The 27,539-nt window shown below is 51.8% G+C and overlaps 2 protein-coding genes across 2 annotated transcripts; one reads left to right on the top strand and one right to left on the bottom strand.

Annotated features, from left to right (window-relative positions):
* Positions 1-8,536: 8,536 nt before the first annotated feature.
* Positions 8,537-9,857, bottom strand: IMP3 (IMP U3 small nucleolar ribonucleoprotein 3). The gene has a single exon (XM_046008670.1). It carries the CDS (start codon positions 9,630-9,632, stop codon positions 9,078-9,080), a length of 555 nt encoding a protein of 184 aa, XP_045864626.1. The 5' UTR covers positions 9,633-9,857; the 3' UTR covers positions 8,537-9,077.
* A 7,010-nt stretch (positions 9,858-16,867) lies between these two features.
* On the top strand, positions 16,868-26,993 carry SNX33 (sorting nexin 33). Its single transcript, XM_046008668.1, has 2 exons — positions 16,868-19,500; positions 25,292-26,993. Exons 1-2 carry the CDS (start codon positions 18,033-18,035, stop codon positions 25,543-25,545), a joined length of 1,722 nt encoding a protein of 573 aa, XP_045864624.1. The 5' UTR covers positions 16,868-18,032; the 3' UTR covers positions 25,546-26,993.
* Positions 26,994-27,539: the final 546 nt, after the last annotated feature.

The raw sequence follows: 27,539 nt of genomic DNA, 5'->3' as shown, positions 1-27,539 counted from the left end.
AACACAAGGAAGTAAACTGAAGCTCAGAGAGGTTAAGTACTTGGCCAAAGCCACACAGCTTTCAAGCCAAGCATTTGAATTTGCTGAATGTTTGACTTATGGAGAAGTTGGGTATTAGTATACTACAGAAAATACACAAAACTGGCACATTTTGAGTCAAAGGAATGCCAAGATGTATACTTTTTTTTTTTAAAGATTTTATTTATTTATTTGACAGATAGAGATCACAAGTAGGGAGAGAGGCAGGCATAGAGAGAGAGAGAGAGGAGGGAGCAGGCTCCCTGCCAAGCAGAGAGCCCAATGCGGGGCTCGATCCCAGGACCCTAGGATCATGACCTGAGCGAAAGGCAGAGGCTTTAACCCACTGAGCCACCCAGGCGCCCCGCCAAGATGTATATTTGCTACATATTTTAAATACCTAACACCATCCATCTGTACTAAAAAGAACAGGAGATCCGACTGGCACAGAGGGTAAAGGGTGTTTAGGGCCCTGGGAGGTCCAATTTTTCGGGACTTAGAATTTATGTAGCTGAGTTCTATCTTTCAATAGTTGGGCTGAGCAAAGCTGTGCACTAGGTTATTTATTTGGTGCATTCACAAATAATAGCTCCTGTTTGTCTGGCTTATAAGATGGACAAAGAAAAGCCCAGGGCCTGACTTCACTAGGGAACTTTAACATCAGGATATTAAGTATTCTGGTGTCCCAGACCCACCATTCTCTACTCATGACCATGGAGTTCATACCAAGTTGTCGGAACTGCACAGAAAAGAACAGAGGCCCTACACATTAAAGCAAAATAGACTGCGATTGACAAAGAGGTCCCCCAAATTCATGCACTGAGGTCCAGGGAAAAGGCTCATTCATACTCAGCTCAATAACTTCTCATATCACTGAACAAACTAAATGGCACTTGGCCCAGGGACTCATTTGGAGTCAGTCTGTGTTCCAGAAGGGCCTGCTCTGCCTGGAACAGTGAGTGGTTCCCCAACTATCACCAAAGGCACCCCACCTTCACGACACTGGCCACAGACGCATACACCTGTGTTTAATGTCTATAAGTCAATTTGCTATTTTAAAAAACCTAAATAAGTTTATTTAAGAGAGGAACACCATAGCATTACCTTAAATCACTTCCCACTTTAACAAAGTATCTATAAAATGTATACACAGTGAAAATAATATAATGTTATAATCTACCTAAATACCAGTATGTGCAGAAAACTGTGAAACTGAGGACTTTGTAAGAATCCGAGATTAGCAAGTGTTGGAGAAGTGATAAGGAGTAACACTAACAGAATTTTCCTCTTGTACAATGAGGAAAATTCAAAGATAATGGAAGAGGGAAGTTCCCCTTTCTCCATGGTAATGTTGTTTCAGGTGGAATCTGTGCACCCCCTAAAATCATCCAGTAAGTGCCCACAAGTGGGAGAATCCCTCCCTAAAAAAGAGGACCTCAAGAGCAGGAAGGTGGCCAGCCATTTCCAAAAGAAGCTCTCCGGAGGACTCCTGAGTGTCACTGTGTCATCAGTCAATTAACAGATATGTGTTTAATATCTACTGTAGGTTAGGTACTGAGCCAAGCATAGGAAATATCAGAATGACCAAGACTGCCCCAGTCTCCACCCTCCAGGACCTTACAGCCCAAGAAAAAACCAAGAGCTACAGGTTATAGCTGGGGGCAGACCAATGCTATTGAGATCAGGTGGCTGGGTTGAGAGGGAGTGGCATGGGGCTGCTGGGCCAGTATTCAGGGAACTCTTCTCAGGAGATGACATTTGAGTAAATACCCAGATGATGAAAAGGAGCCATTGGTGAGGACAGGGAGACTGAATACATTTCCAGAGTGGTTTGTGTGAGGGGGTAGACAGGAGACACAGGAGGAAGGGGAGGCAGCAGGGTCACGGAGGCAGGTGGGATGCCTGTAACTCCTATAGCCGGGAGTCTGGATTTTTACCTGCATTCCCGATGGAGGTTTTTAAAGTTAAGAGATAACTTTGAGCTTGAAAGAGCTTACCCTGGCTACACAGTGGAGAACCAAAATCCTCGTGGTGATCAGGAGGCCAATGAACAGGGCTTGCACTAAAGTGGTGGCAGGAAGGGCTGCTTTTGGGATGTATCCAGGAAAAAAAACAACAACTGAGAAGTCTTACTGTTCTCAAAGAGGGGAGAAGGTAGCAAGAATTATACAGTGTTCAAGTCTAGCCCCCTAGCCAAGAACTTCCCTTTGGGAAGTGAAAGAGAATTGAAAAGGGAACAGCTTTTTCCCAGTGTAATTTGATATGCTTTAAGCCTAGGCCCTGTACCATCTAAGCCATCTTGAGGACCAGTGCTTCTCATCGCCCACTTGGAAACCCTGTAAGAGAGGGATTCTCCAGCCAGTTGTGGCAGGAGGGAGACTCTGACTTGAGAGGGTGGCAAAATCATGTACTAGTAGGTGTCACATGAGCCAGGATGCAGAAGCTGTAGGCACAGGAGACCCTAAAGCTCAGCGGGGACAAAGTTCTTCTCCTCCATGCTCACAAAGGTCCCTAGGGCCCAGCTTTGGGTGAAAGGAAGCATGTCAGAGTGGTTCAGGTCTTTTGCTCTGGAGCTGGATGGCCTGGGTCCAAATCCAGACTCACCTACCAGCTGGCTCTTTGGCCTATGTGTTATTTCATTTCACCTACCTATGCCTCAGTTTCCTCCCCCATAAAATGTGGCTAATAATAGCACCTACCTCCCAAGGTGGTTAGAGTTAAGTGACATAATTCAGGCAAGGTGATTAGGATAGTACCTGGCACGGAGTGAATCCTCAAAAATCTTATTTTATTAATATGTAGCTTCTTGTTATAAGATAACCTTTCCCTTACTGATTTACTTAATCATAAGTATGTCAACTAGTTAGGCGAGCCCAAAATAGTCTCTTCCCTATAGACAGAAGTGCTCGCCCAGGTCATGTACAGTCAGAAAGTGATGGGCCATGATTTTTTTTTTTTTTAAAGATTTTATTTATTTATTTGACAGAGAGAGATCACAAGTAGGTAGAGACGCAGGCAGAGAGAGAGGCGGAAGCAGGCTCCCCGCGGAGCAGAGAGCCCGATGCGGGGCTCGATCCCAGGACCCTGAGATCATGACCTGAGCGGAAGGCAGCGGCTTAATCCACTGAGCCACCCAGGCGCCCCTGGGCCATGATTTTAATCCAGGCCCTAGTGAGTGCAAAGTTTCTTATCTTTAGCCCATGAGACATTGTCTGCTCTGTATTTTAAGGGGGTCTCATTTCGCTCCTGATTTTCAGCTGGTGAGCGGAATGAGTGACTTGGTTCATCTCCATGTTGCCCTCCCACCCCCCGCCCAGGCTGGGAATAGTCCCAGCCCTGGATAGTGGGGGGAAGGATATCCCCTAGAAACTTTCCTGGGGCCAAACGGGGGGCCCATTCTCAGATTTGTCCCGAAGCTAGCACAGCTTTCACCCTGAGTCAGACTGGGTATTATTGGGCCAGGCAAAGCACCTCTAATTTCTTCTCTGCCTCTTTTTAAATGTTAACTGCACTCTTTCATGTTCTCGCCTCCAAATCAAAAACCTTCAGGGCAGAAACTAGGGGCCACCTGGTTCAGCCTCCTCCTATTAGTGAGAGGAAAGGGAGAGAGGTCCAGTGTGGGAGGGTATGTATGCCCCAAATCACACTTTAAATCATTAGCAGAGCCAGGCCCCTGCTTCTCTTGCTTTCTGCCCAGGCTTGCCTGTAGCCCCTACAGCCTCTGCCCTGCTCAGTTTTTGGGAGATGATCTCGCATTGTCGCAGTGCTGGCTTTATGCCATGCATTGGACTAGGCACAAGGCTCATGCTTTTTATTTATTTATTTATTTATTTATTTTTATTTATTTTTTTTAATATTTTTTATTTATTTGACAGAGAGAAATCACAACTAGGCAGAGAGGCAGGCAGAGAGAGAGGAGGAAGCAGGCTCCCTGCGGAGCAGAGAGCCTGATGTGGGGCTCGATCCCAGGACCCTGGGATCATGACCTGAGCTGAAGGCAGAGGCTTTAACCCACTGAGCCACCCAGGCGCCCCAAGGCTCATGCTTTTTAAAATGTGACCAGCAGCACCTCAGGCCCACTCAGACTTGAGTCAGAAACTTGAAGGGAATGGGCTATCTTGCCATAATAATAATTATTATTATTTCTTAAATATTTAAGTGTGTGCATGCACACACATGTGCACACATGCGTGAGGCTGGGGAGGGGAAGAGGGAGAGAGAGAGACGGAGAGAATCTTAGACTCCCCACTGAATGCAGAGCTCCACTCAGGGCTCCATCTCACGACCCTGAGATCATGACCTGAGGCGAGACCAAGAGTCTGACATTCAACTGACAGCACCACCCAGGCGCCCCTACCTGTAATTTTTAATGGCTGTGTTTCATCATAAGGCTATCCAATAATTTAACCAGTCCACTTGGGACACATTTTTTATTTTTCCCTATTATTCTCTGTATTAGAAATACTGTGATGAAGACCCCTGTAGTCAATTTTCTGCAAAGACCCATGATTATGCTAAATTCTTGAAAGTGACATTTCTAGATCAGAGGGTATATAATGTATATTTTTTAAACATTTAATTTATTAGAGAGAGGGAGATCATAGAAGGAGAGTGAGAGGGAGAAGTAGACTCCTGCTGAGCAGAGAGTCTGACAAAGGGCTTGATCCCAGGACCCTGAGATTATGACCCTCATCAGCCGAAGGAAGACGTTTAATCCACTGAGCCACCCAGGTGCCCAGTATTTTTTTTTTTTTTTAAGAGTTTATTTATTTGAGAGAAAGCATGAGCAGGAGGGGCAGAGGGACAAGAAGACTCTCTGCTGAGCAGAGAGCCCGATGCGGGCCTCCATCCCAGGATGCTGGGATCAGGACCTGAGCCAAAGGCAGACACCCAACTGACTGAGCCACCCAGGTGCCCCATATATAATCTATTTTTTAAAAAAGATTTTATTTATTTGACAGAGAGAGAGCACTAGCAAGAGGAGTGGCAGGAAAGGGAGAGGGAGAAACAGGCTCCCCACTGAGCAGGGAGCCCAATGCAGGAGGTGGGGTGGGGGGGGGGCGTACATCCCAAGGATCTCCAGGATCATGACCTGAGCTGAAGGCAGCTGCTTAACTGACTGGCAAGCCACCCAGGTGCCCCTATAATGTATGTTGTTAAGGTTCTTTTTTTTTTTTTTTTAAGATTTTATTTATTCATTTCACAGAGTGAATTCATTTCACACAGTGAGAGAGGGAAAACAAGCAGGGGGAGTGGGAGAGGGAGAAAGCAGGCTTTCCACCGTGCGGGTCGCCTGATGTGGGGCTTGATCCCAGAGTCCTGGGATCATGACCTGAGTTGAAGGCAGACGCTTAGTGACTGAGCCACCCAGGCACCCTGTTTTTAAGGTTCTTGATACACATTGTAGAATTGCTCTAAGAGGTTTTTGTTTTGTTTTGTTTTGTTTTTTGTTTTTTATGTTTTTTATTTTTTTTTGTTTTTAATGTTTTATTTATTTATTTTTATTTATTTGACAGAGAGATCACAAGTAGGCAGAGGGAGGGGGAAAGCAGACCCCCTGCTGAGCAGAGCGCCAGATGCAAGGGGAGAGGGGTGGGGGGTAGGGGGTGCTGATGCGGGGGATGTAGGGCTCGATCCCAGGACCCCAAGACCATGACCTGGGCTGAAGGCAGAGGCTTAACCCACTGTGCCACCCAGGTGCCTCATCTCCTGCCACATTTCTTCATCCATTAGGCTTTTTTTTTTTTTTAAGATTTTATTTATTTACTTGACACACAGAGAGAGATCACAAGTAGGCAGAGGCAGGCATAGAGAGAGGAGCAAGCAGGCTCCCTGCCCAGCAGAGAGCCCAATGCTCTCTCCCAAGAGAGAGATCTTGGGGCTCGATCCCAAGATCCTGAGATTATGACCTGAGCAGAAGGCAGAGGCTTTAACCCACTCAGCCACCCAGGTGCCCCATCCATTAGGCTTTTTGGTTGTAACATGTCTAGCTCCCTGACTTTCTTTTGTGGCCTGGGGAAGGAGGGGAAGCAGGAGCTAAGCTTTAAGGTTTTAACACATTCCCGGAGCTCCTCTAAACAGTTTGTAGGAATTAAACCATTTAATCCTCTCCATAATTTTTAATGTCAGTACACCCCCATTTTTTTCACTTTTTAAAAATTGTGGGGACACCTGTCCAGCTCAGTCAGTAGGGCGTGCGACTCTTGATCTCAGGGTTGTGAGTTTAAGCCCCATGCTAGGTATAGAGATTACTTAAGTCACTAAATAAAACTTAGAAAATTTAAAAAAAAAATTTGTGGTGGGGCGCCTGGATGGCTCAGTTGTTAAGCATCTGCCTTTGGCTCCAGTCATGATCCCAGGGTCTTAGAATCAAGCCCTGCGTCGGGTTCCCTGCTCCGCAGAGAACCTGCTTCTCCCTCTCCTACTCTCCCTGCTGTGTTCCCTCTCTTGCTGTGTCTCACTCTGTCAAATGAATAAAATCTTTAAAAAAAAATTGTGGTAAAAAAAATGAAAAAATGGTCATGCCATTTTAGCCATTTTTAAGTATGCAACTCAGTGGTGTTAATTACATTCACAGCGTTGTACACCATCATCACAATCTATTTCCGAAATTTTTTCATCACCCCAAATGGAAATTCTGTACCTGTTGAGCAGTAGTTCCCCATTCTTTTCCCCTACCCTGTATTACCACATATTTGTAATATAGCAAATGGAGGCCCAGAGGAGGCTAAGAAAAATCATCAATGTTACACAGCTAGTTAAGCCTAGAAGCCCCAATTCGGACCAGGTAGTCTGGTTCGAGAACTTGCCTTCTGAATCTTGCATAAGTTTTGTTTTTGTTTTTTAAGTTTTTACAAGTTTTTTTTGAAGGTTTGTTTTTTTTTTAACTTATTTGAGAGAGACACAGAGAGAGCGCACGAATTGAGGGGAGAAGCAGAGAGAGAGAGAGAGAAGCAGACTCCCCTGAGTAGGGAGCCGGATGTGGGACTCTATCCCAGGACCCTGGGATCATGACCTGAGCTGAAGGTAGATGCTTAACTGACTGAGCTACCACAGTTCTTAAGTTTTTAGATAACTTTTGCTAAGTTACTCTTTCATAGCTTCCTCCCAAAGAAAGAAGGACTTTTCGAAAGACTCTTGTATTTTACTCCCAAGACCCTAAACCCAGTTTCCTTTAAGAGAACTTGGAAGTTGTATCTGTTTGGGCTACAGAAGCAGGCTCCAACTACTCCAAAGGGTCAATCTACCTGCCTTGGCCTGTGGGATCTGGGTAGGAGCTAGAGGTGGCTTTTAAAGCATCAGCTTCCCCATGAGATCCCCAATCCTGGGAGCCCTGAGGACATTCCTCAAATGGGCAGAGACTGTGCCCAGCCACCTGAGCTAAATAGGACTCTCTTTCCTTCTACTTCTAAAGCAATGGCCCTGAAAAGAACATGGCCTTTAGAGTCACATAAGCCTGGACCTGAACCCATCCTTGGACAAAGTTCTTGTTTCAATTATTTCCCACACTTTAAAGACAGAGATAAGACCACCTATACCTTGCAGGGTTGTTGGGAAGATCAAAGGACAGCCTAACACAGGTCTCAGTGAGAGTTAAGACTTCGAAGCCCAAAGCCTGCTCCTTGCTCAAACCTTTATATAGCATCTTGTCGGGGACCAATCACATTGGTTGATGCTGCTTCTCTGCTGGCTTGGAAATTCAAATGCGGGGATTCTCTCTATACCCCTACATTATCTCAGGGACTGGTTGTGCCAACATTGACAGTCTCTTAAAGGGAGCATGATGCCAGCTCCGCCGCTTATTGACTATGCAAACTTGGGCAGTTTGACCCATCTCTGCCTCAGTTTCCTTATCTGAAAAGCAGAGGATAATTGGATTCCCCGCTTCTTAGTTTAGCACTGCTGGGAGGATTAAACAGATTAATTCACGTAATGCACTTACAACTGTGCCTGACACATGATAGAGGCATTTGCTATTACCTTCCACAGCATCCCCTTCCCTTGTTTCTCTACCAAATGCTGCCTTTCACCTTGGGTAATGGAGAAGGCACATACAAAAGCCAATCCATTGGTCTTGGCATCCTACCTTTTCTCCTTGTATTAAGTTTTGGGTAAAAAGAGGTAGTCTTCCTATTATCCAATTCCCTACCACGAAGAACATGTTTCCAGGAACCTCCCTGGGTCACTTCTAACCAATAGATGGCCAAGCTACAGGGTGATTATTTCCTTAGGCAAGCAAACAGTAAACACTTCACCCTCTAATATGGTATTTCCTGGGGCTGGAATATCAACAGGAAGTCCTGTGGGGAAGAGCTCTGCCAAAACACTCATTCTGAGGAAGGGATTGGTAAACTGACAAATTTGCCCAGCCCTGTACAACATCCTGCAACCTCCACATGCCCCCCTGTGGCAGGCCTCACACACAGGCAGGTCGCCGCCGACCCTATTCTTTTCTGCTGGGTTCTTGAGCCTAGGAGCCCAGATGTGAACCTAAAAGAGAAAACCAGACAGACAAAAATTTGCACATACAAAGCAGCTGGACCATTTATTGGCATTTGGAAGTCTTACTTTAGGGAAGGAAGGGCACCCACAATACTACAATAACACCCATTTTATGAAAACTTGATACCAAATTCTCCATCGTCTGTACATAGCTTAATCACAAAACCAGAGCAAGTATTCTAATTAAACAGACTGAACCAAACTGTCCTGCTACAAGATAATATAGGGAAAGCTGAGGGGAAGGGGTGGAGACCAAAGTTCCTTCACACTACAATGTTTCAGGCACACAACCCAACAACTCCACAGCGCAGCACCAAACTCCTACCCAGTGACTGACTCTTAAATCAGTCATTTAATTATCAACAGTCCAAGGACTAACAAAAGTTCATGGAAAACGGCCGTACCCTTTGGCTCTGTGCGTGGCCTGCCGCTGAGGGGCTAAGTTCTTAAGAACCAAAGCCTGGCTGACACTCTCGGGGAGAGCGCCCTCACAGAATCTCAAACTTCAGTTCTCAGCTGTCCGTTCTATGAGATACAGCCCTGGCCGGGACGACCCGCTAGGCCTCCAGATCGAAGTCATCGCGCTCCTCATTGTACTCCAGCACGTGCCGCCTGATCTTGGACGAGTCAACCCAGGTGACAAAGTCCTCCATGCTGCGCGTGACAAGGAAGGCGGGGTCGGTGACCACGTCGGGGCCCACGCGCACGTGGCCCTGCTCCACGAAGGCCACGGCAGCCTGGAGGTGCTGCGCCATACGCAGCTTCAGGAGCACAGTGGGCAGTCGGCGGCGGCAGAAGGACGAGGCCGTGACGAAGTCGCAGAGCTCGAGCGAGCCGCGAGTGGGCACCAGGCCGAGAGCATACAACTTGTCCAGCAGGGCGGCCGAGGCGCGCACCCGAAACGGGTCGCGCTCGGGTAGGTCGCGCAGGCGCCGCGCCAGCTCGCGCACTGCCCGGCTTAGCTGGTTGTAGCGGGTGTAGTCCTCCCGCCGCTGCAGCCGATAACGCCGCAACACGCGAAGCTCGTGCAGGTTGTGGTCAGTGACCTCCCAATTCAGGAAGTCCACCTGCTTCAGCAGCTTCTGCTCGTGGAACTTCAGCTTCCGCACCATGATGGCGGCTCCCGGTGCAGCAAAACGCCAAGCTAAGAACGCGCACGGGTCGCCCGGCGACTTCCGCCTCCGAGCGCGAAGACCCGGCCTGGGGCCCCTGACCACTGAGAGAAGGGCTCAAGGCCACGCCCTCGATTTCCATTGGTCAGAGTGAGCCACGCCTCACATCTCTGTCTCGCGTTTCTTTCCGCGTTGGCTGAGGGGACTCGGGAAGAAGTCGCGAAGAGAGGCGGGAGGTGGGGCGGCGGACGGGGAGGCGCCAGGGGGAGGTGTTTTTCTTTTCGTTTTTTGTTAAAAAATTTCGCGAGGTCTTAAGTTACCAAAAATATATCCTCTAGTGCGGTAGTCGTTTCCTCTCGTTCAGACTTACACCTTTTAGGGACTTTGAGGTGAGTCTGCCCAGAGAAGCTGAGGACAGTGCTGAGGGAAGACGGGTGACCGCCGTGTTTGTTGGATGGGGTTTACCGTGGTAACCCTCGTCGGGTCCCTCCCACCTGGTGGGGATCTTTCCGGAGCCGGCCGTTCGGGGACTGACCGGTAGTCCACGGGGCTCGCTACCGCCGGGCTCTTGAGCAAGCCGGCGGCTAGCGGTTCCTCCTTGTCTGGCGGGGCTGGACGCCGGCGAACCTATAAAATACTGATTCCCCGGCTGCTTCCTTACATGCATAGACTCGAGATCTATATGGGAGCCTCCTGGAAATCTGTATTAGCAGGAGTGCCACGTGGTTCCTAAAACAGAGCAAGTCTGAGAAATTTGGACATTAAGTACGAAACCTAACTCCTTAGTTAAACTCATACAAATTAGCCCGACTGGGTGGGTGGACTTCTGGTCACCCAGTACTGAGTTTAAGAAATTTAACGCTGTTATGGCTAGTTACATCTGTAAGTTTTGTGGACTCACCACTTTATTTGCCCAGGCCTTTGACGCCACCTAGCTTCTTCGGTGATCATTTAGTCTTATTTTTGTATGGTTTTCATCATCCTCTTAAGTATATAATACTTGATATGGAAAATAATATATGTTAATATATGGAAGTTACAAGATATAATGAATACTTATGAACCGGACAGCCAGTTTAAGAAAATGTCGCTAGGACCATTTCATCGGCCTATTCCAGTCACTCCTCTAGCCAGAGCTAATGGTATCTATTCTGAGTTTTGTGTTTATTTTTTCCTTTTGCTTAAAAAGAAAAAAACAGTTTTATCATTACACATGCATCTCTAAATACATTGAGAACCTTCTTATTCAAAGTGGAGTCAGTGGACCAGCAAAGAGCTTGTTGGAAATGCAGTATGTTAGGCCCATTCCTGACCTACAGCATCAGAATCTGCATTTAACAAGGTCCCCAAGTAATTTGTATACACACTGATTTTGCAGATGTGGTTAAATTAAAGATTTTGAGATGGTGAGAATATTCTCAATTATCTGGGTGGGTCCCATGTTATCAAAAGGGTCTTTAGAGGGGCGCCTGGGTGGCTCAGTGGGTTAAAGCCCCTGCCTTCGGCTCAGGTCATGATCCCAGGGTCCTGGGATCGAGCCCCGCATCGGGCTCTCTGCTGAGCGGGGAGCCTGCATCCCCCTCTCTCTCTGCCTACCTCTTTGCCTACTTGTGATCTCTGTCTGTCAAATAAATAAAATCTTTAAAAAAAAAAAAGGGTCTTTATAAATGAAAGAGGAGGGCAGAAGAGTCAGGAGATAGAATGATGAAAGCAGAAGTCTGAGTGATGTGATAGTGGGCTTTGAAGATGAAAGGGATCCAAAAGCAGGGGACTGTGAGCAGCCTCTAGAAGCTGGAACGGCAAGGAAATGTTTTTTCCTTAGAGCTCCAGAAGAAACACAGCCCTGATGACTCTTTAATTTTAGCCCAGTGAGATCCAGTTTGGATTTCTGTGAAAGAATAAAACTGGGTTGCTTTAAACCACCAAGTTTGTGGTAATTTTGTAGTAGCTGCAATAAAAAACTAATACAGTTTGCTTTTTTTTGTTTTGTTTTGTTTTCTAATTGATTTGAAGATGTTCTTTATGTATTATGAATGTTAAGCCTTAACCAGTTATATATGGAACAAATATCTTCTCCCACTTTGTACTGCATCCTCACCCTTCATATTCCTCCAGCCTCATCTCCATCCTCAGCCCTTGCTCAGCATGTCTGCAGTGGACTCTTGGTTAACTTCCTGCTCCCCAGACAATAAACATAGTAAAAACTAAACTATACGTGTTAAGAAGCATTATGAAACAAAACTGGGGTTTTGGGGGTGAGGAAGGGCTATAATTTTAAATAGGGCATGTCAGGGGAGGTCTTATTGAGAAGGTGATATTTTTTTTTTTAAAGATTTTATTTATTTATTTGACAGAGAGAGATCACAAGTAGGCAGAGAGGCAGGCAGAGAGAGAATGAGAGGGAAGCAGGCTCCTCGTGGAGCAGAGAGCCCGATGCGGGACTCGATCCCAGGACCCTGAGATCATGACCTGAGCCGAAGGCAGCGGCTTAAACCACTGAGCCACCCAGGCGCCCGAGAAGGTGATATTTTATAGGGATTTAGCTGTATGGATATCTGGGGGAGGAGTATTTCAGAAAGAGGACACAGTCTGCAAATGCCTTAAGACAGGAATGCACCTGGCATGTCAGAAGAGGAGTAACCACCATTCTCATTGGTGCAGTGGGCTATGAGGGGAAGAAAGAGGGTACAGATGACAGAGGCTCATAGGCCTTTGAGTAAGTAAGGACTTTGGTTTTTACGTTTGTGAGACGCTGAATGGTTTAAGCAGAGGATTGACAACTAACTCATGTTTTAAATGGCTCACTCTGACTGCCATGTTGAGAATAGACTGTCAGGAATCAAGGATGGAAACTGATCATTAGGAAGCTGTTGCAGTGATCTGGGTGAGAAAGACATTGGCTGGAACCAGGAGAGCAGTAGTGAAAATCTGATGTGACAGGAGTCCCAGGATGATGAGAAGAGTCCAGGACGGCTCCAGTTTTTGGCCTGAGCAAGTGTAAAGCAGACGTGATAACCACTACACTATGGAACCGCAAGCTTGGCCTGAGCAAGTGGAAGAAACTACTCATCACTTGAGGTGGAAAGGCTGCCAAGTAGAACAGGTCTGGCGTGCAGTACCCAATATTTCTTGGGACGTGTTGGGTTGGAGGTGTCTATTAGACATCCCGGGGAGATGTCAAGGAGAAAGACATTTGAGTCTGGAATTCTAGAGAAAGGCCTAGTTTGGAGATTAAAAAAATTGAAATGTTATTGGCAGAAAGATGATGTATCGGGGCGCCTGGGTGGCTCAGTGGGTTAAGCCGCTGCCTTCGGCTCAGGTTATGATCTCAGGGTCCTGGGATCGAGTCCCACATCGGGCTCTCTGCTCAACAGGGGGCCTGCTTCCCTCTCTCTCTCTCTGCCTGCCTCTCTGCCTACTTGTGATCTCTTTCTGTCAAGTAAATGAATAAAAATCTTAAAAAAAAAAAAAAAAGAAAGATGATGTATCAAGCTATCATCCTGGGAGGTCATCAAAGGAGAGAATAGGTTAGAAAAGTTAAGAGGAGCACTTTCTGTAGTCACTCTAGGATTAAGAATTATTGGAGAGAGGAGGATGAACCAGTGAGGTAGAAGGGAAACCAGGAGAGTATGGTCTCCCTGATGCAAGTGAAAAGTGTACAGAGGGGGAAAGAGTGATCAACTCAGTGAAATGCTAAGGAGAGGTTGAGTAAGAAGGGAGCTGAGAATAACCATTAGGTCATTGATAACTTTGCCCTTGACAAGAATAGTTTCAGTGGAGTGTGACTGTGAAAGACTGGCTAGAGGGGTTTAAGAAGAGAAAGGAAAGAAATTGCAGGCAGCTAGTATAGATGGCTATTTTGAGAAATTTTGCTCATGCATGCAGAGAAATGGGGCAGTAGCTGGTGGAGGAAGTAGAGTGGAGAATCTATTTTTTAAAGATGTGGGTTGACTCTTTTCCTCAATACCCACAGCTTGTTGGATGCCATTCCAGTCTATTCTACTTGCATAAAGTCCCAGATTTACTTTTCCCTAGCCCTGTACCCTTGCACTATCTCAGGTTCTTGTCCTCTCGTGTGCATTGTTACAGTGTAGTCCCATATACCCTTGCTGCCACTACTGGGGTCAGCCTGGAAACCACTGGCTGCAGTTCTCCTTGCTGACTCCTTTGCTAAAGGAGGAGAGTTGGGTGCTTGGAGAGGAATGGATGCTGTTTGCTGAGCATGAGTCAGGGCCCCAGCAGGAAAGAGAACACACTCCAAATAGAACGATGTGAGGAGGGGCAGCTGGCTGCCTTTGGCTCTGGTCATGATCCCAGGGTTGGGCTCCCTGCTCAGCGGGGAGCCTGCTTCTCCCTCTCCCTCTGCTGCTCCCCCAGCTTGAGCTCTTTCCCTCTGTCAAATGAATAAATTTAAAAATTTTAAAAAATAGAATAATGTGAGGAGAATTAAATAAAGGGACTTTGTCTCAAGGGAATGGGCAGGGTGTAGGGAAACCACAAAGGTTAGTGCAGTTTCCAGGGACTAGCACCTGGGCTGGGGTAGGTGGGGGGAGCGGTATTATTCCTAGACTTCAAGAGGGTCATTGAAAGGAAGGGAATGGAAGATACTAGTACTGGATGGAAATCTCTGTGAGACTCAAGAGAATTTTCCCCAAGAACCTGGACATAAGGGTGGCTCCTGAGAGTCAGAAAAACCCCACCCAGAACAGATGTGGGAGTTAAGTCTTAGATTCTTGGTCTGTGAATGTGTGACTGAGGTGTTTGGGAACCAACTCAAAGACCATCAGGGTGGTGGCTGGACTAGGATCCTGGTTGGGTAAGCAGAAATCCCACTGATTGTATTAACGGAGCTAATAAAGGTAAAATGTTTACAGCAGTGTTTGGCACTGATGAAGAAGTTGCTGTTGTTAGGCTCAGCTTGGAGAGAGGCTATGGGAACTGAAGAGAGATCACAAAGAAGGGGTATCCCAAAAGTAGCTGGGGGAAACACACTCTAGCTCTGGTTGTACCAAGAGTAGGATGACCCGAATCCTTAGAATCAAGGCTGCCCCTATTGTGGGGGACAAGATCTCAAGATTTCTTGGCTAAAAGACTTGTCACACCATCTCCTCTTCCTATCATGGGGTTTTCTGGTTCTGAGCTAACCTTCTGGTAACTGGATTTCCTATTTTAGTATATGTGCTGCCGAAGCGAGCACTGGTAACTGAATTTCCTAAGGAGCAGCTCAGACTGCCGTGCTCTGTTGATGCAAAAACTCAGGCCTGCCTGACCAGTTGTATTTCTCTTTGCGGTTTAATACCTGGGCTGGTCATTACACTTAACACCGTGAGCAACTGGTAATATATGTAATTGTCAATTCACTATGTTGTACACCTGAAACTAATGTATTTTAGTTTCATGTATTGTATGTCAACTACAGTAACAAAAAAAAAACCTGGCCTTCAGGGGTTTGTACATAGCTTTTTTTCAGGTCATATGCCAGCCCTGCATAGGGAATCAGATCTACACACTGTACCAATGAACTTGGGTTTTGGGGCCAGAGACCTGCACCTATAACCCTCAAAACAGCCGAAGGTGGGGCGCCTCGGTGGCTCAGTGGGTTAAAGCCTCTGCCTTCAGCTCAGGTCATGATCTCAGGGTCCTGGGATCGAGCCCTGCATTGGGCTCTCTGCTCAGCAGAGACCCTGCTCCCCCCGCCCCGCCCCTGCCTGCCTCTCTGCCTACTTGTGATTTCCGTCTGTCAAAAAAAAAAATCTTTAAAGAAACCAAAAAACCAAAACAACCAAAAAACCAGCCAAAGATGCCCAGCTTTAGCAGCTCTACCTTGTACCAATTAATCTGCAACAAGTAGGAAAAGTCAGAATGAGGAGGAAGGACATTCTAGCTGGAAGGGGGTAAGGCAAGGCTCTAGGGCATAGCCAGGAAGAGGAGTAGGGGCTAAAGCCTTGGTCTCACCTTAAGCACCTCCTCCTCCAGGAAGCCTTCCTTGATCCTTGCTCCAGCCATGGGACAAGTGCCCTCCCATGCACATTTCATGCCCCTGGTGACACTGGGTAGGGAGTTACCGGTCTTCTTCTGACATATCTGAGCTTCAGGAAGGTAAGGACAATGTCTTATTTATCTTTGTAGTCTAGGGGGCCTGATACAGAATGATTACTAAATTGATGCTTCCTTGATTGCATGACTGAATGAGACAGACACAGGATAGATGAATTAAGTACAAGAACTCGGACTGTAAACCCAAGAAGGCACAATACCTATTGCCTGTTGTGATGTAATCCCCAGCCCCCAGCAGAGTGCCCGACAGTCAGCGACCAAAGTGTCCCGGATGGGCTTACCGAGTGTCAGATCCCCCTTGCCTCTTCGCCCAAGCCTTTGTAGACCACCCCTCTCTCCTTGCTGCTGACTGCAGATGAACATCTAGTTCCCGTGGCCGCACAAAGCCTCACGGAACCGGTCGTGCCTAAGCTTGTTCCCGGTTGCTACATACGTAGGTTTAGGTCTTTCCCTCTGAAGGAAGTCTCCCAGGGCAGGGGGCGCTTCTGGCCCTGTCTGGCTAAAGTACCAGGACCTGCTGCGGTCAGTATCCCAGGCCTCTAAGGATTCTTCCCAGAGGGCGCTGCTGGCCCTGGGGCCGCCCTGGGGCCCTCTCTGGAGAACAATCCCCAGGCTGCGCCTCGGCCCAGTTTCATCCTGTCTCCCCAGGGAAGGGGTGAAGGGGCAGGGGAATGGGAGGGGGGCGTCGGCGGCCCTCCCGGCACCCTTCTTCAATCCCCTCCCCCGGGGTCTTGGCTCTGGCGTCCTCCTCGCAAGTCCTCACTTTGCAAACTTTCGGAGTTTTCCGTCACTTGCGTCATGGGAAAGGCAGGAGGGTGACAGAACCCAGGAGGCGAGGCGAGGCGGCGGCGGCGGCGGCGGCGCTCGAGCTCCTCGGGTGAGAGGTGTCTCCCCGCGGGGCAGACTGGCAGGGGGGTCCTGGAGAATCCCGGCCCCCTCCTTCAGCCCCAGACCCGAGCGAGCTAGGGAGGGCGAGCGCCAGAAGGAAAGCCGCGAGGAGTAGGCGGGGGCCCCTAGGCTGCAGCGCTCCAGGCCGCGGGAGGGCGGAGCCGGGCCGTGCCTGCCCAGCCAGGACGCGCGGAAGTGCGGCGGAGTTTGCCCAATTCCCCAGCCAGCTTTTCCTCCCTCCCTCCCTCCCTCTCCCCACCCCTCACCTCCCCCTCGGCTATTCCCTCCTTTCTCCCGACGCCGCCTCCCGGAATCCCTTTTTTTCTGTTGTTTTGGAGCTAGGTTCTCGCTGGCGGCGGCGCAGAGGGGCTGCGAGTGCTGAACGAGGAGGCGTGCTGGTGGCACAGCCCGCCGCCCGCCGGCGGGACACCGCGGGGCCGAGCGGAGGACCGAGCGCCAGCCGGCCGGGCGCGCCATCTGCTCGCGGGAGCGCACTCTCCAAACTCCTGTTGAGTGTGTGCGTGCACGCCAGGGCTGGGGGTCTGTAGGGCCTGCGCGCCGGGACCGGGGACCGCGGGGCTTACCTTTGGACGGGATCCTTGGACTCAGATCAGGGTCAGCTTCAGGCTCAGAAACTGCGGAGGAGCTAGGCAAACAAAAGAGGCCACTCAGCTAGTGGCCAGAAGTCGCCAGAGCGCCTCGTCGCGCCCCCTCCTTCCCTAGGGTGGGGGCTGGCCGCTCCGGAGGCGGGGAGAAGGTTCCTGAGCCGGCTGAGGGCTGGGGGTCGGGGGGCCTGAGGCCCGGCCAGAGCTGGCTGGGCCGCCAGGGTCGACGGAGTTGGCGGCCTGTTGTGTAAGCCTCAGTCCTTGTTTCCCCCCCGGCTGGCTCGTTGTGAAGCCGGACACATCCACCCTTGGACTGGATTCAAGAGGCTGCTGCTTTTCTCCATGCCCTTCTTGGATTTTCTGGATTTTTGAAAACCCAGTGGCCCAGGAGGAGGAGGAAGGAGGAAGGAGCAGATCTGCAGAGGAATGTGAGAGCAGCCTGAAGTTGCTGAGAGCCAGAGCTGCCTCGGTTTCTGGAACGGTGGTTTTTGAGTGATTCTCTTCTATTTTAGAACATTGTTCCAGTGGAAGGTGTCAAACAAATTCTTGCCCTCTTAAAGCTGATTTCTCCAGTTCACTTGAATTTTCTTCTGGGAGGGGAAGAAAGGAGAGACTACATGGACATGATCTCTCCCTGCTCACAGGAGTGTGTCGGAGACCTAATAATAATAGGCAGTTAATGAGCCTCGGACATTGCTTTGAGTGGTGGGAGGCTGGACAGCATCTGTGGGCAGTAAATCCCAGTTTAGGGGCCAAGAGACTGAGTTGCTGTGACAGGCCTTGAGCTGCTAGTGCATTCCCAGTTCGGGGCAGGACGCTGTCCTCGTCTCTCTCTACCACTGGCCCAGCCATGGCACTGAAAGGGCGAGCCCTCTATGACTTCCGCAGCGAGAACAAGGAGGAGATCAGTATCCATCAGGATGAGGACCTGGTCATCTTCAGTGAGACCTCGCTGGATGGCTGGCTGCAGGGCCAGAACAGCCGCGGGGAGACAGGGCTCTTCCCTGCCTCTTACGTGGAGATCATCCGGTCTGGTGCTAGCCCCAACCATGCCGACTACTCCAGCAGCCCAGGCTCTCTGGGCACCCAGGTGAGCTTGTATGACAGCTCCGGTGTGGCCAGCCCTTCCAGGAGTGGTGGGGTCAGTGGCTTCCTCTCACACCAGGGCAGCTTTGAGGAGGATGATGACGATGACTGGGATGACTGGGATGATGGAGGTACTGTGGTAGAGGAGCCTCGGGCTGGTGGGCTGGGCACCAACGGGCACCCGCCTCTCAACCTCTCATACCCTGGTGCCTACCCCAGCCAGCACATGGCCTTTAGGCCCAAGCCAGCCCTGGAGCGGCAGGACAGCCTGGCGTCTGCCAAGCGCGGCAGCGTGGTGGGACGCAACCTCAACCGTTTCTCGTGCTTCGTGCGCTCTGGAGTGGAGGCCTTTATCCTGGGTGATGTGCCCATGATGGCCAAGATCGCCGAGACGTACTCCATTGAAATGGGCCCTCGTGGGCCCCAATGGAAGGCCAACCCCCACCCGTTTGCCTGTTCTGTGGAGGACCCCACCAAACAGACCAAGTTCAAGGGCATCAAAAGCTACATCTCCTACAAGCTCACACCGACCCACGCCGGCTCGCCAGTCTACCGGCGCTACAAACACTTTGACTGGCTCTATAACCGCCTGTTGCACAAGTTCACTGTCATCTCGGTGCCCCACCTGCCAGAGAAGCAGGCCACAGGCCGCTTCGAAGAGGACTTTATTGAGAAGCGGAAGCGTCGGCTCATTCTCTGGATGGACCACATGACCAGCCACCCCGTGCTGTCCCAGTATGAGGGCTTCCAGCATTTCCTCAGCTGCCTGGACGACAAGCAGTGGAAGATGGGCAAGCGCCGGGCCGAGAAGGATGAGATGGTGGGTGCCAGCTTCCTGCTCACCTTCCAGATCCCCACGGAGCACCAGGACCTGCAGGACGTGGAGGACCGTGTGGACACCTTCAAGGCCTTCAGCAAGAAGATGGACGACAGCGTCCTGCAGCTCAGCACCGTGGCTTCGGAACTGGTGCGCAAGCATGTGGGGGGCTTCCGCAAGGAGTTCCAGAAGCTGGGCAGTGCTTTCCAGGCCATCAGCCATGCCTTCCAGATGGACCCCCCGTTTAGCTCCGAGGCCCTCAACAGCGCCATTTCTCACACGGGCCGCACCTATGAAGCTGTTGGTGAGATGTTCGCCGAGCAGCCCAAAAACGACCTCTTCCAGATGCTTGACACGCTCTCCCTCTACCAGGGCCTGCTCTCAAACTTCCCCGATATCATTCACCTGCAGAAAGGTAAGAGCCAGAGTGGGCAGGAGACCCTTGCCAAGTCTGCGCTCTGTGGGGCACTGGAAATCTGAGGATAGCCTGGGGAATGAAGCAGCCCATCCAGTCTTTCTGTCTCATTCATTCATTCTACATTGTGTTGAGCACCTGCCATGGGGCAGGTGCTGGTCCATGTGTGGGATGTTATTGTAGACAGCTCTGGTCCCTGACTTCGTGGAGCTCGCTGTTTACCTTTCATTGTCCATTCGTTTGCTCATGCATTCCATTTTCTGTTTCTGTCTCATTTGTTCATCTAGCCATTTTGTGCTGAGCCCGTCGAGGTATCAGGCTGAGTCTGGGAACATGGAGATGACCGGGGCCCAGGCCTTGCCCTTGAGGAGCCCAGAGGCTCGTGGGGGACAGGGACACAGATAACAAGAGCACAGAGTGTGGCCTGTCTTCCCACTCCTCTCAAGCTCCACTCCCTGCCCTCGTGTTTTGGAGCCTGTTCGTCCCACTGCATACCCTATCTGTGAGCTCCCTGTCCGTGTGCGGGAGGCTCGCTGTCCCCATTTTGCAGATGAAGAAGCTGATGTCCGCAGAAGGCTGGCTGCACAGGGAGTCTGTGGCCCAGCTGAGACTATCCCTTCCTCCTGCGCCTCCCTAAGGACACAACCATGTTGGCCAGTTCCCAAGCCCAGCTGTGTTTTCAGTTCTCATGGCCCCCCTCCGTGGGGGAGGGACAGGATGAGCCCCTGTCTGTTACTGTTGGGCCATCAAGGAACTGCCAGGGAAGTGACTCATCCCAGGTCACCTAGGGGCACCCGCGCTGGTCCTGGGGAGGAACAAGTGTTCGGGGCACTACCCACATGCCCCATTCAACTCCCCCTTCCTGAACCTGGCTTCTCTTGCCTGCGCAGTGAGTGAGAGGCTGAACTGGCAGGTAGCTGAGTCCTGGGGCAACAGGCCGGGCAGATGTCAGGAGAGGTGTGGTCCTCCCTGGGGCTGCTTGGTAACTCCGGAAGAACGTCTGCAGGGTGTGGGGCTGGCTCCCGGGCCCCTAGGCCCTGAGGTCAGGCCTGGCTTGGTGCAGAGTTTTCCTTTGGGTGGGGCCCGGAGGCAGACCTCTGGACTGAGCCAGGGGGACAGCAAACACCACCCTCTGCCTCCGTATCCAGGAGAGCCCCAAGTACGCCAGCCTTGTTCTACTTTACCAGGAGATCGCTTTCTAGAACTTCTCCATCTCCCAGGCTCCTTTCTCCCCTCACTTTCTCATCCTCCTTCCTTTCCCTGCCCTTTTTTCTCACCTTCACCTTCCTGTCCTCCTCCTTCCACCTTCCTTCAGCTTCAGGAAAAATGAGCCCTGAGTTCTAGTTTTGGCTGTGTTCCCAGTTTGCTGGGTATTCCTGGGAAGTGCCTTCCCCTCTCTGGGCCTTAGTTTCCTGATCTAGAAAACAAGGGAGGGTCGACCCAGTGAACTCTCAGAAGGGGAGCCTCCTGGGGAGGATCTGGTGGAGAACAGGGTCATGCCTTAGAGCTGACTCTGAGCTCTGGGGCAGGCATACGGCAGAGGCGGCTGGCTGACCGAGGCCTGTGGGGCAGGTGTCTCCCTGGCCGGAAGTAGAAGCACGTTCACTGCTGCACTCAGGCCTGGGAAAGCTGGTTCAACCAGCTCCTTGGATCGCGTGTGTCTGTGTGGGCAGTGGCCGGCGAAAGCAGGGGCACAGTGAGTAAACAGTCACCTCGCCAGAGCTGGGGCAGGAGGGTGGCCCCTTCCCCAGCCAGGGCTCCCAGGGTTACACTGAAGCAGGAAGCAGAGATGCCAGGCCAGCCTTTCAGAGGAGCAGGGACGCAGAGCTAAGAGAGGCCATATCTGAGTGTCTCCTTGAGGTCTTTCTGAGAGTGAGGGCCCAGCAGTCATCTGGGCTCATGCATTCAACCTTAGGCAGAGGCGAACCCACCTTCCCTCAGCCTGAGGACCCCTCCCCAGCGGACCAACCCATTTGGGCTTACTTTTCCTCCTTCTGGGCTGTGGCTGGGCAAGTTAGGGAGGAGGGCTTGGGATCTGGCTGAGACAGGACCATGGCCTGATGGGGGGAGAAAGAGTTCCATGCTGGCCGTGTGGGTGGGACCCTTTCTTAGAGAGAGGAGCAGGAAAGTTGGGCCTCAGATCTCCAGAATTCTGTCTAGTCCATCAGGACATCTGAAAGATGGCAAGCGTATGGCAGAGGCCATGGAAGGAAGGAGACAGGAGGCTTAGGTGGGGTCAGGAGGCCAGGATCTGGACAAATATTGCCTCTGAGATGACCGTGAGGGTGTTTTTCCTCCCTCAGTGTCCCCCTTAGTAAAACAGATTGTGGAGTCTACTTGGCACTGAGATGAAGGCCACCACTCTGTCTGCCCAGTGGCCCAGCAGTCCAGGGGTCTCCTAAGAGAAGAGGAACCATATAATTAACCATTGAAACCCGGGCAGTCTTGGGGTAAAAGGGGCCCCAGTCATAGTTACGCTGGGACAAGGGGAAATAGTGCCTATCCAGGGCCTCTCCCTGTGAGCCAGCAGGGCAGGGAATTTAGTGTGGTCCCCTGCATTTTCCCAATGAGGTGCAGTGAGGTGGGGATGATACGCAGAGCAGAAATTGGGACCCAGGGGTGTCTGAGTGCACTGCCCAGGCTGGTTCTCCTGTGCCAGACAGATGGGGTGAAGGAGCACCCCAAGGGATGGGTGCATGGGTAGATGAGTCAGAGGGGAAGGATGAGGGGGATGGGTGCTTAGCACCCTGCTAACTCAGTTGGCATGCTTGGTGGGCCTGAAGCAGGCCCAGGAACTCACAGCGTGTGGCAGCAGCCATGGGACTCCTAGGCTGGCCATGGCAGCATGTCCACAGCAGGACCAAGTGCTTGTCTGGGGGGATGGGCAGGTCCGACCTCTGTGTTCCAGGCTATCATCTAACCCTTCTTCTCCCTCCCCTCCTAGACTTCCATAAACAAAGAGAAGCCTCTTGCTACCAGCCACCAGCAGCTGGTTCTTGCTATGACTGAAAAAGCAGTCTGCACATGGTTGCACAGAGCATCTTGAGCTCTTACTCTGTTGGGTACTGGCCTAACAGTACTTACAAAGTAACAGTACAAGTAACCAGTACTTACAAAGCCTAAGTACTTTGTACAGATGAGTTCTGTTAAACCCTAACTACAGTCTAGGGTGGGGACAGTTATGGTCCCATTTTTTAGATTAGAAACTCAAAATCACTGTACTGCCAAGAGCAGTAGTCAGTGGCATCAGACCTGGTCCAGCCTGTTCCACTGGACAGTTGGGAGACCTCCGGCCCAGTGGCTTTCTGGAAGTGACACAGAGCTGGGACGGGGGCTCAGGCCTCCTGTCCCTGACGTGGGTGGGAGGTGATTACCTCGGAGAGGTGGGGACAGTATAGATTTAGGTGGGAGCTTCGGGAATGTGTCTGGGGCCCCACCTCCTTTCCTGGTTCCTGGGATCCAGCCTACAGGACACCTGCCAGGGCAGGAGCCTTCCCTGGGTCCTGAGCTCTGGGGTTGATTTCTACATGGAATATAATATAGCAGAGCTGCCCGATGGGCCTGAGCCCCAACTCCCAGCCTGTCTCTGGGGTATGTTAGGGTTGGTCGGTCTCAGCCCCAGATCTGAGTCACAGGGTGGAGAGGTGACAGAGAGCAGGGTGGGACCTCCGCCTGTCCCCTCCCCTCCACAGCTTTTGTCCCCTGTTGCTGGCCCCCTGCCTGGTTGTGGATACCTAGCAATTGCAATAGATTCATTTCTATTACTTGGGCCTCTATCTCCCCATCAACAAAAGGAAACTTTCTCTCCTCCAAGGTCAGAAAATCCCTCTGGAATCTGGGTCCACCCTCACTGCATCCAGATTTTTTTCAGGCAGCTGGAATCCAAGCTAGTTAGTGTGTCCTTTTCAAGTAGTTCCTTGTCTGTTATCTGGGGGCCTCACACAGATGGGGTGACCTGGGTGACCTGGCATGGGGTCTCTGCAGTAGATGTCCACCCCCCCAGCCGTGGGGGGCACATCTGCACCCCTACATATGGGGCACGATGGAGGCTGGGAGGCCCTAGGGAAGTCCTCCCTGGTAGGGCCTCAGTTTCCTGTGCTGCTGGCCTCTAGGACCTCTTTAGCTCCAAAGTCTCTTATTGAGTCCTTGTGCTGGGCTTTGGGATGGTCCCTCTTGTGCTGCCCAGACTTGGGCAGTTGGGGTGGAACAGGAGGCAGGAGGTGGCTCAGGGAGGATGGCAGAAGGAGCAGGTGGGTTGGGAGCTGGTGACGGCGGAGTTCTTTCGAGTGCAGTGTGAGTGACCCTGGAGATCCTCCAAACTCGTGTCTGCCCGCCCCAGATGTCCCCGTTAGCTATGCACTTGCCAGCTCCCATGGGTGCCTCTGCAGTTGTTTCCAGCATGTGGAGCCCTGGGCCTGCCACAGAATAAATGATCGAAAGAAGGATCTCGAATGCATTGGACATCTTGAGCAAGAGTCACCGGCCCCCAGCGGGCAGTTGGCATGATTGGATGCTTCTCAAGCGCTTGGGGCTGTGTTGTCCTGGGTGCCGGGCCTTCCTGTACCCCTACCCTGCTTTGCACAGTGCAGTCCCTACAGCCCTGTGAGGAGCACGCGCCAGGCCCCGGAAGACGGCCTCCTTCCCCTGGCAGCTGGCCCCGCAGCCTTCAGTGCACAGTCAGTCAAGTGCCTGTTAATGCAGAGCTGAAATTTATTCGCCAACTGCTTGCTGATTCATTCAGATTCTTCTAAATTGGGTCCCCTGCCCAGGTTCGTCCCCCGTCCCCCATCTGTCATCTGGTTAGTGCCAGGCCTCTTCTGGTCCCTCTAGGCTGGTGTGAGGAGGGGCAGGGCCTGTGTTTGGGGAGACACACACAAAGGAAAATTCCAGGTGGCTTTGAGGTGCTGTTTTTAGAATCAGTCACGTGATGGGGTTCGGGAGTGCCCTGGAGAGGGGTCGGGAGGTGTGGGAGGCATCCGACTTGGGGGCACTGCCGGAGGCTCTGGCAGGGAGATGCTGCCCGAGTCTGATCAGGGGCCTTAAATTATGCAGAAAGATCTTGCAGGCAGAGAGGTGGCGGTAGGAGAGAGCAGGGTGAGTTTGATGAACACGGGGTCAGCGTGGAATGGGAGCGGGGGCTAACTCCCAGAGCACCTCCCGGCTGGGCAGACAGCCAGCAACCTTTGTCTGCGGGTAGAGGAGTGCCCCTCTTGGCTGTTCGTCAGGTGCTGTGGAGAACCTCTTAGACACTGGGCCTGAAGTGGGAGCCCCTTAGTTGCTGCTCATGGAGGGACCGGTCGAATCCACTCATCAGACGTGTACCCAGCTCTCCTGGGGGCCGGGCCTGGTCCTGGGTGCTGGAGACACTGAGCTCACAGAGCAGAGGGAGGCAGGCAGAGCAAGCACAGGGTGGTAAGAGCCGGGGCTGATGGAAGCCCCAGGAACACTGGGAGGTGCCTCATGCTGTGGGGGGCTGCTGGGAAGGCTTTCTGGAGGAGGTGATGTCCGAGCTGATTAGGAGCCAGTGTGAGAGACGATGCTGGTGTTGGGTAAGGACGACCCTGTCCTGGAACTTGGTACAGCCAGCAGAGCTGTGACGGGCTGGGTGCCACAGGCCACTGGCAGTGCCCCAGGTCTAGAGGGAAGACGTGCCGATGGTGAGGGTTTGGGGGAGGTCCTGGGGGAGACACCCAGGTGGCTGTCCCTAAGGAGGCTCCAGAGGGTGTAGGGAGCAAAGTGGGCAGACCAGAGCCCTAACTTCCCTTGTCCTCCTCCACTGTGCCTGTGCCAGGTGCCTTCGCCAAGGTGAAGGAGAGCCAACGCATGAGTGACGAGGGCCGCATGGCACAGGAGGAGGCAGATGGCATTCGTCGGCGCTGCCGCGTGGTGGGCTTCGCCCTGCAGGCCGAAATGAACCACTTCCACCAGCGCCGCGAGCTCGACTTCAAGCACATGATGCAGAACTACCTGCGCCAGCAGATCCTCTTCTACCAGCGGGTGGGCCAGCAGCTGGAGAAGACGCTGCGCATGTACGACAGCCTCTGACCATGTGTCCCCAGCCCCCACCCTGCGCCTCGGCCTGGTCACTGCCGTGTGCTCTGCTCACTAGACCTACCTGCTCTAGTAGTGGCTGGGAGGGCTATGGGGACTTTGGACGAGTTCTGGGTCCCCCTGTGGAAGTCCCCCAGCTCTTAGAGGTAAGGAGCACAGCAGGGGTGAGATCGGGGGGGTCAGGAACCTTCCAGGCTGAGGCCTGGGCTGTGGGTCAGCGCTTGAGGCTGGGCCCGGGCCTTAGCCTCCCCTAGAACCTGCAGTGCTTGCTCACCTGGCCAGCACCCCTATGCTCGTTCAGCAGGCATGGGGTGGCCCTGCTGTGGCCCCCATGTCAGATGCCAGCTAGGTACCAGGGCTGCGACACACCTGCCCTTAGGGAGTCCCCAGGTGAGCTGGGGTCAGACACAGAAACAGACTAGGGCAACACAGAGTGACTGATGGTAAATAAGGGCTTCCTGAAAGCTTAACGAAAGAACCACTCATTCTGCTGGTCAGGGAAGGCTCCATAGAGTAAGTGACATTTGAGTAGTGTTTTGGAGAATGACAAGGATCTGGCAGACAGTAGATGGGGCCAAGGGTGGAGGGGATGGTTCAGAAGAGAAGAATAGCATGGGCAAAGGTGTGAAGACATGAAAACACCCCCTCTTCTCTCCCTTACTTTTCCCCAGTAAGTTTGGTGCCCCTTGGTGGGGATTTTGGCCTTTGTGACAGAGGGAAGGGCTCTTCCTCCCATGTCGCTGTCCCTGCCTCACTTTGTTCCCTTAGGAGGAGCTGCAGGTCAACTCCCTCCTGACTTCCCTCCACCTCCTGAGCCTCCATTAGCCCTTGGTTAGGGGACCATGCAGCATCTTTTCCCTGGGCTCAAGGTGCTGAGACAAGCCATTGACCCCAGGACCTTGGTGGCACCTTCGTGGAGAGGACACCCAGAAGTTACCAGATATTTGAGTTCACCAGCAACAGCTCTCCACATTCTGAGCAGGTGCAGGCCCCAATGAATCCCGGAATCCTTCCTATTGCACAGAGGGAAGGCCAAGGGGAAAAAGACAGGGGCTGGCTTGCCTACTGCCCCAGAAGTCCTGGGCCCACGCACCTATGGCCAGCCTCACTGTGATTTCAGCCCCGTCTCCCTCCCCAGCCAGGTTGTGCTGTCTCCCACCCATGTTTACATCCTCAAGGGGGCTATTCCCTTCTCCTAGGCCAGAGTGTGGGCCATTAGGATTGGGGGAACTGACAGGGGCCACTGCTGGCCTCCCCAGGAGGTCATGGCCACTTCTGGCTCCTGCTGCTTGAGTCTTTTTTTCTTTCTTGTTTTCTTGATAAACCTTTTGCAATTAAGACAACAAAAGCATGGCTTGTTTGTTTGTTTGTTTATTTGGATCCCAAAGGGATTGAGGGTGGGGGAAGGATGAAATTTCAAAGTGTTCCTGGGAGCTATTAGACTGTGAGGTCTTAGTGGGCACAAAACCTCTAAAGCTTGTGGGGAGGGCTGTGCCGATAGCAGGTGCTAGCTGGGGAGCTAGAGGTGGCCGGGGACCCCAGATGGACACCATCCTTCTCAGACCTCATGCTCCTCATCTCTCAAATGGTTGGAGTCCTGCTGAGGGTTTTTCTGCGCTGCTCAGGGATCAGTGATGGCAGGAGAGCGAGAGGAGGCCAGGCTCCAGGACAGTCTAATGGACAGGGGGTGCCCCAGGGAGGCCCTGGTCCAGGAGAGGTGGCACTCGGGAACTGTGTCCTTCCCTAAGCATTCCAGGGCACCCAGTCACGTGGTGGCTTCCATGTTGGGAGCTGAGGAGAACTGCCCTCCCCTTGCCCTGGCCAGTCCCTCAGCGATGTCCCAGTTAGGATGAGCAAGAATCAGTTTCCACGTGGGAAGGAGGGGTGCTAGAAAACCCCAGGTCTCTTTCAGGACAAGGGGATAGGGCTGGCAGGGCTGGGCCCCCGGGGAGGCTATGACCAGGCCAGGGGCCCAGGGAGCTCGCAGC

The sequence above is a fragment of the Meles meles genome, chromosome 6, assembly GCF_922984935.1.
Source record: "Meles meles chromosome 6, mMelMel3.1 paternal haplotype, whole genome shotgun sequence".
Taxonomy (NCBI): domain Eukaryota; kingdom Metazoa; phylum Chordata; class Mammalia; order Carnivora; family Mustelidae; genus Meles; species Meles meles.
Note: the sequence above shows the minus strand (reverse complement) of the source record. Positions and strands in the feature narration are given on the sequence as shown.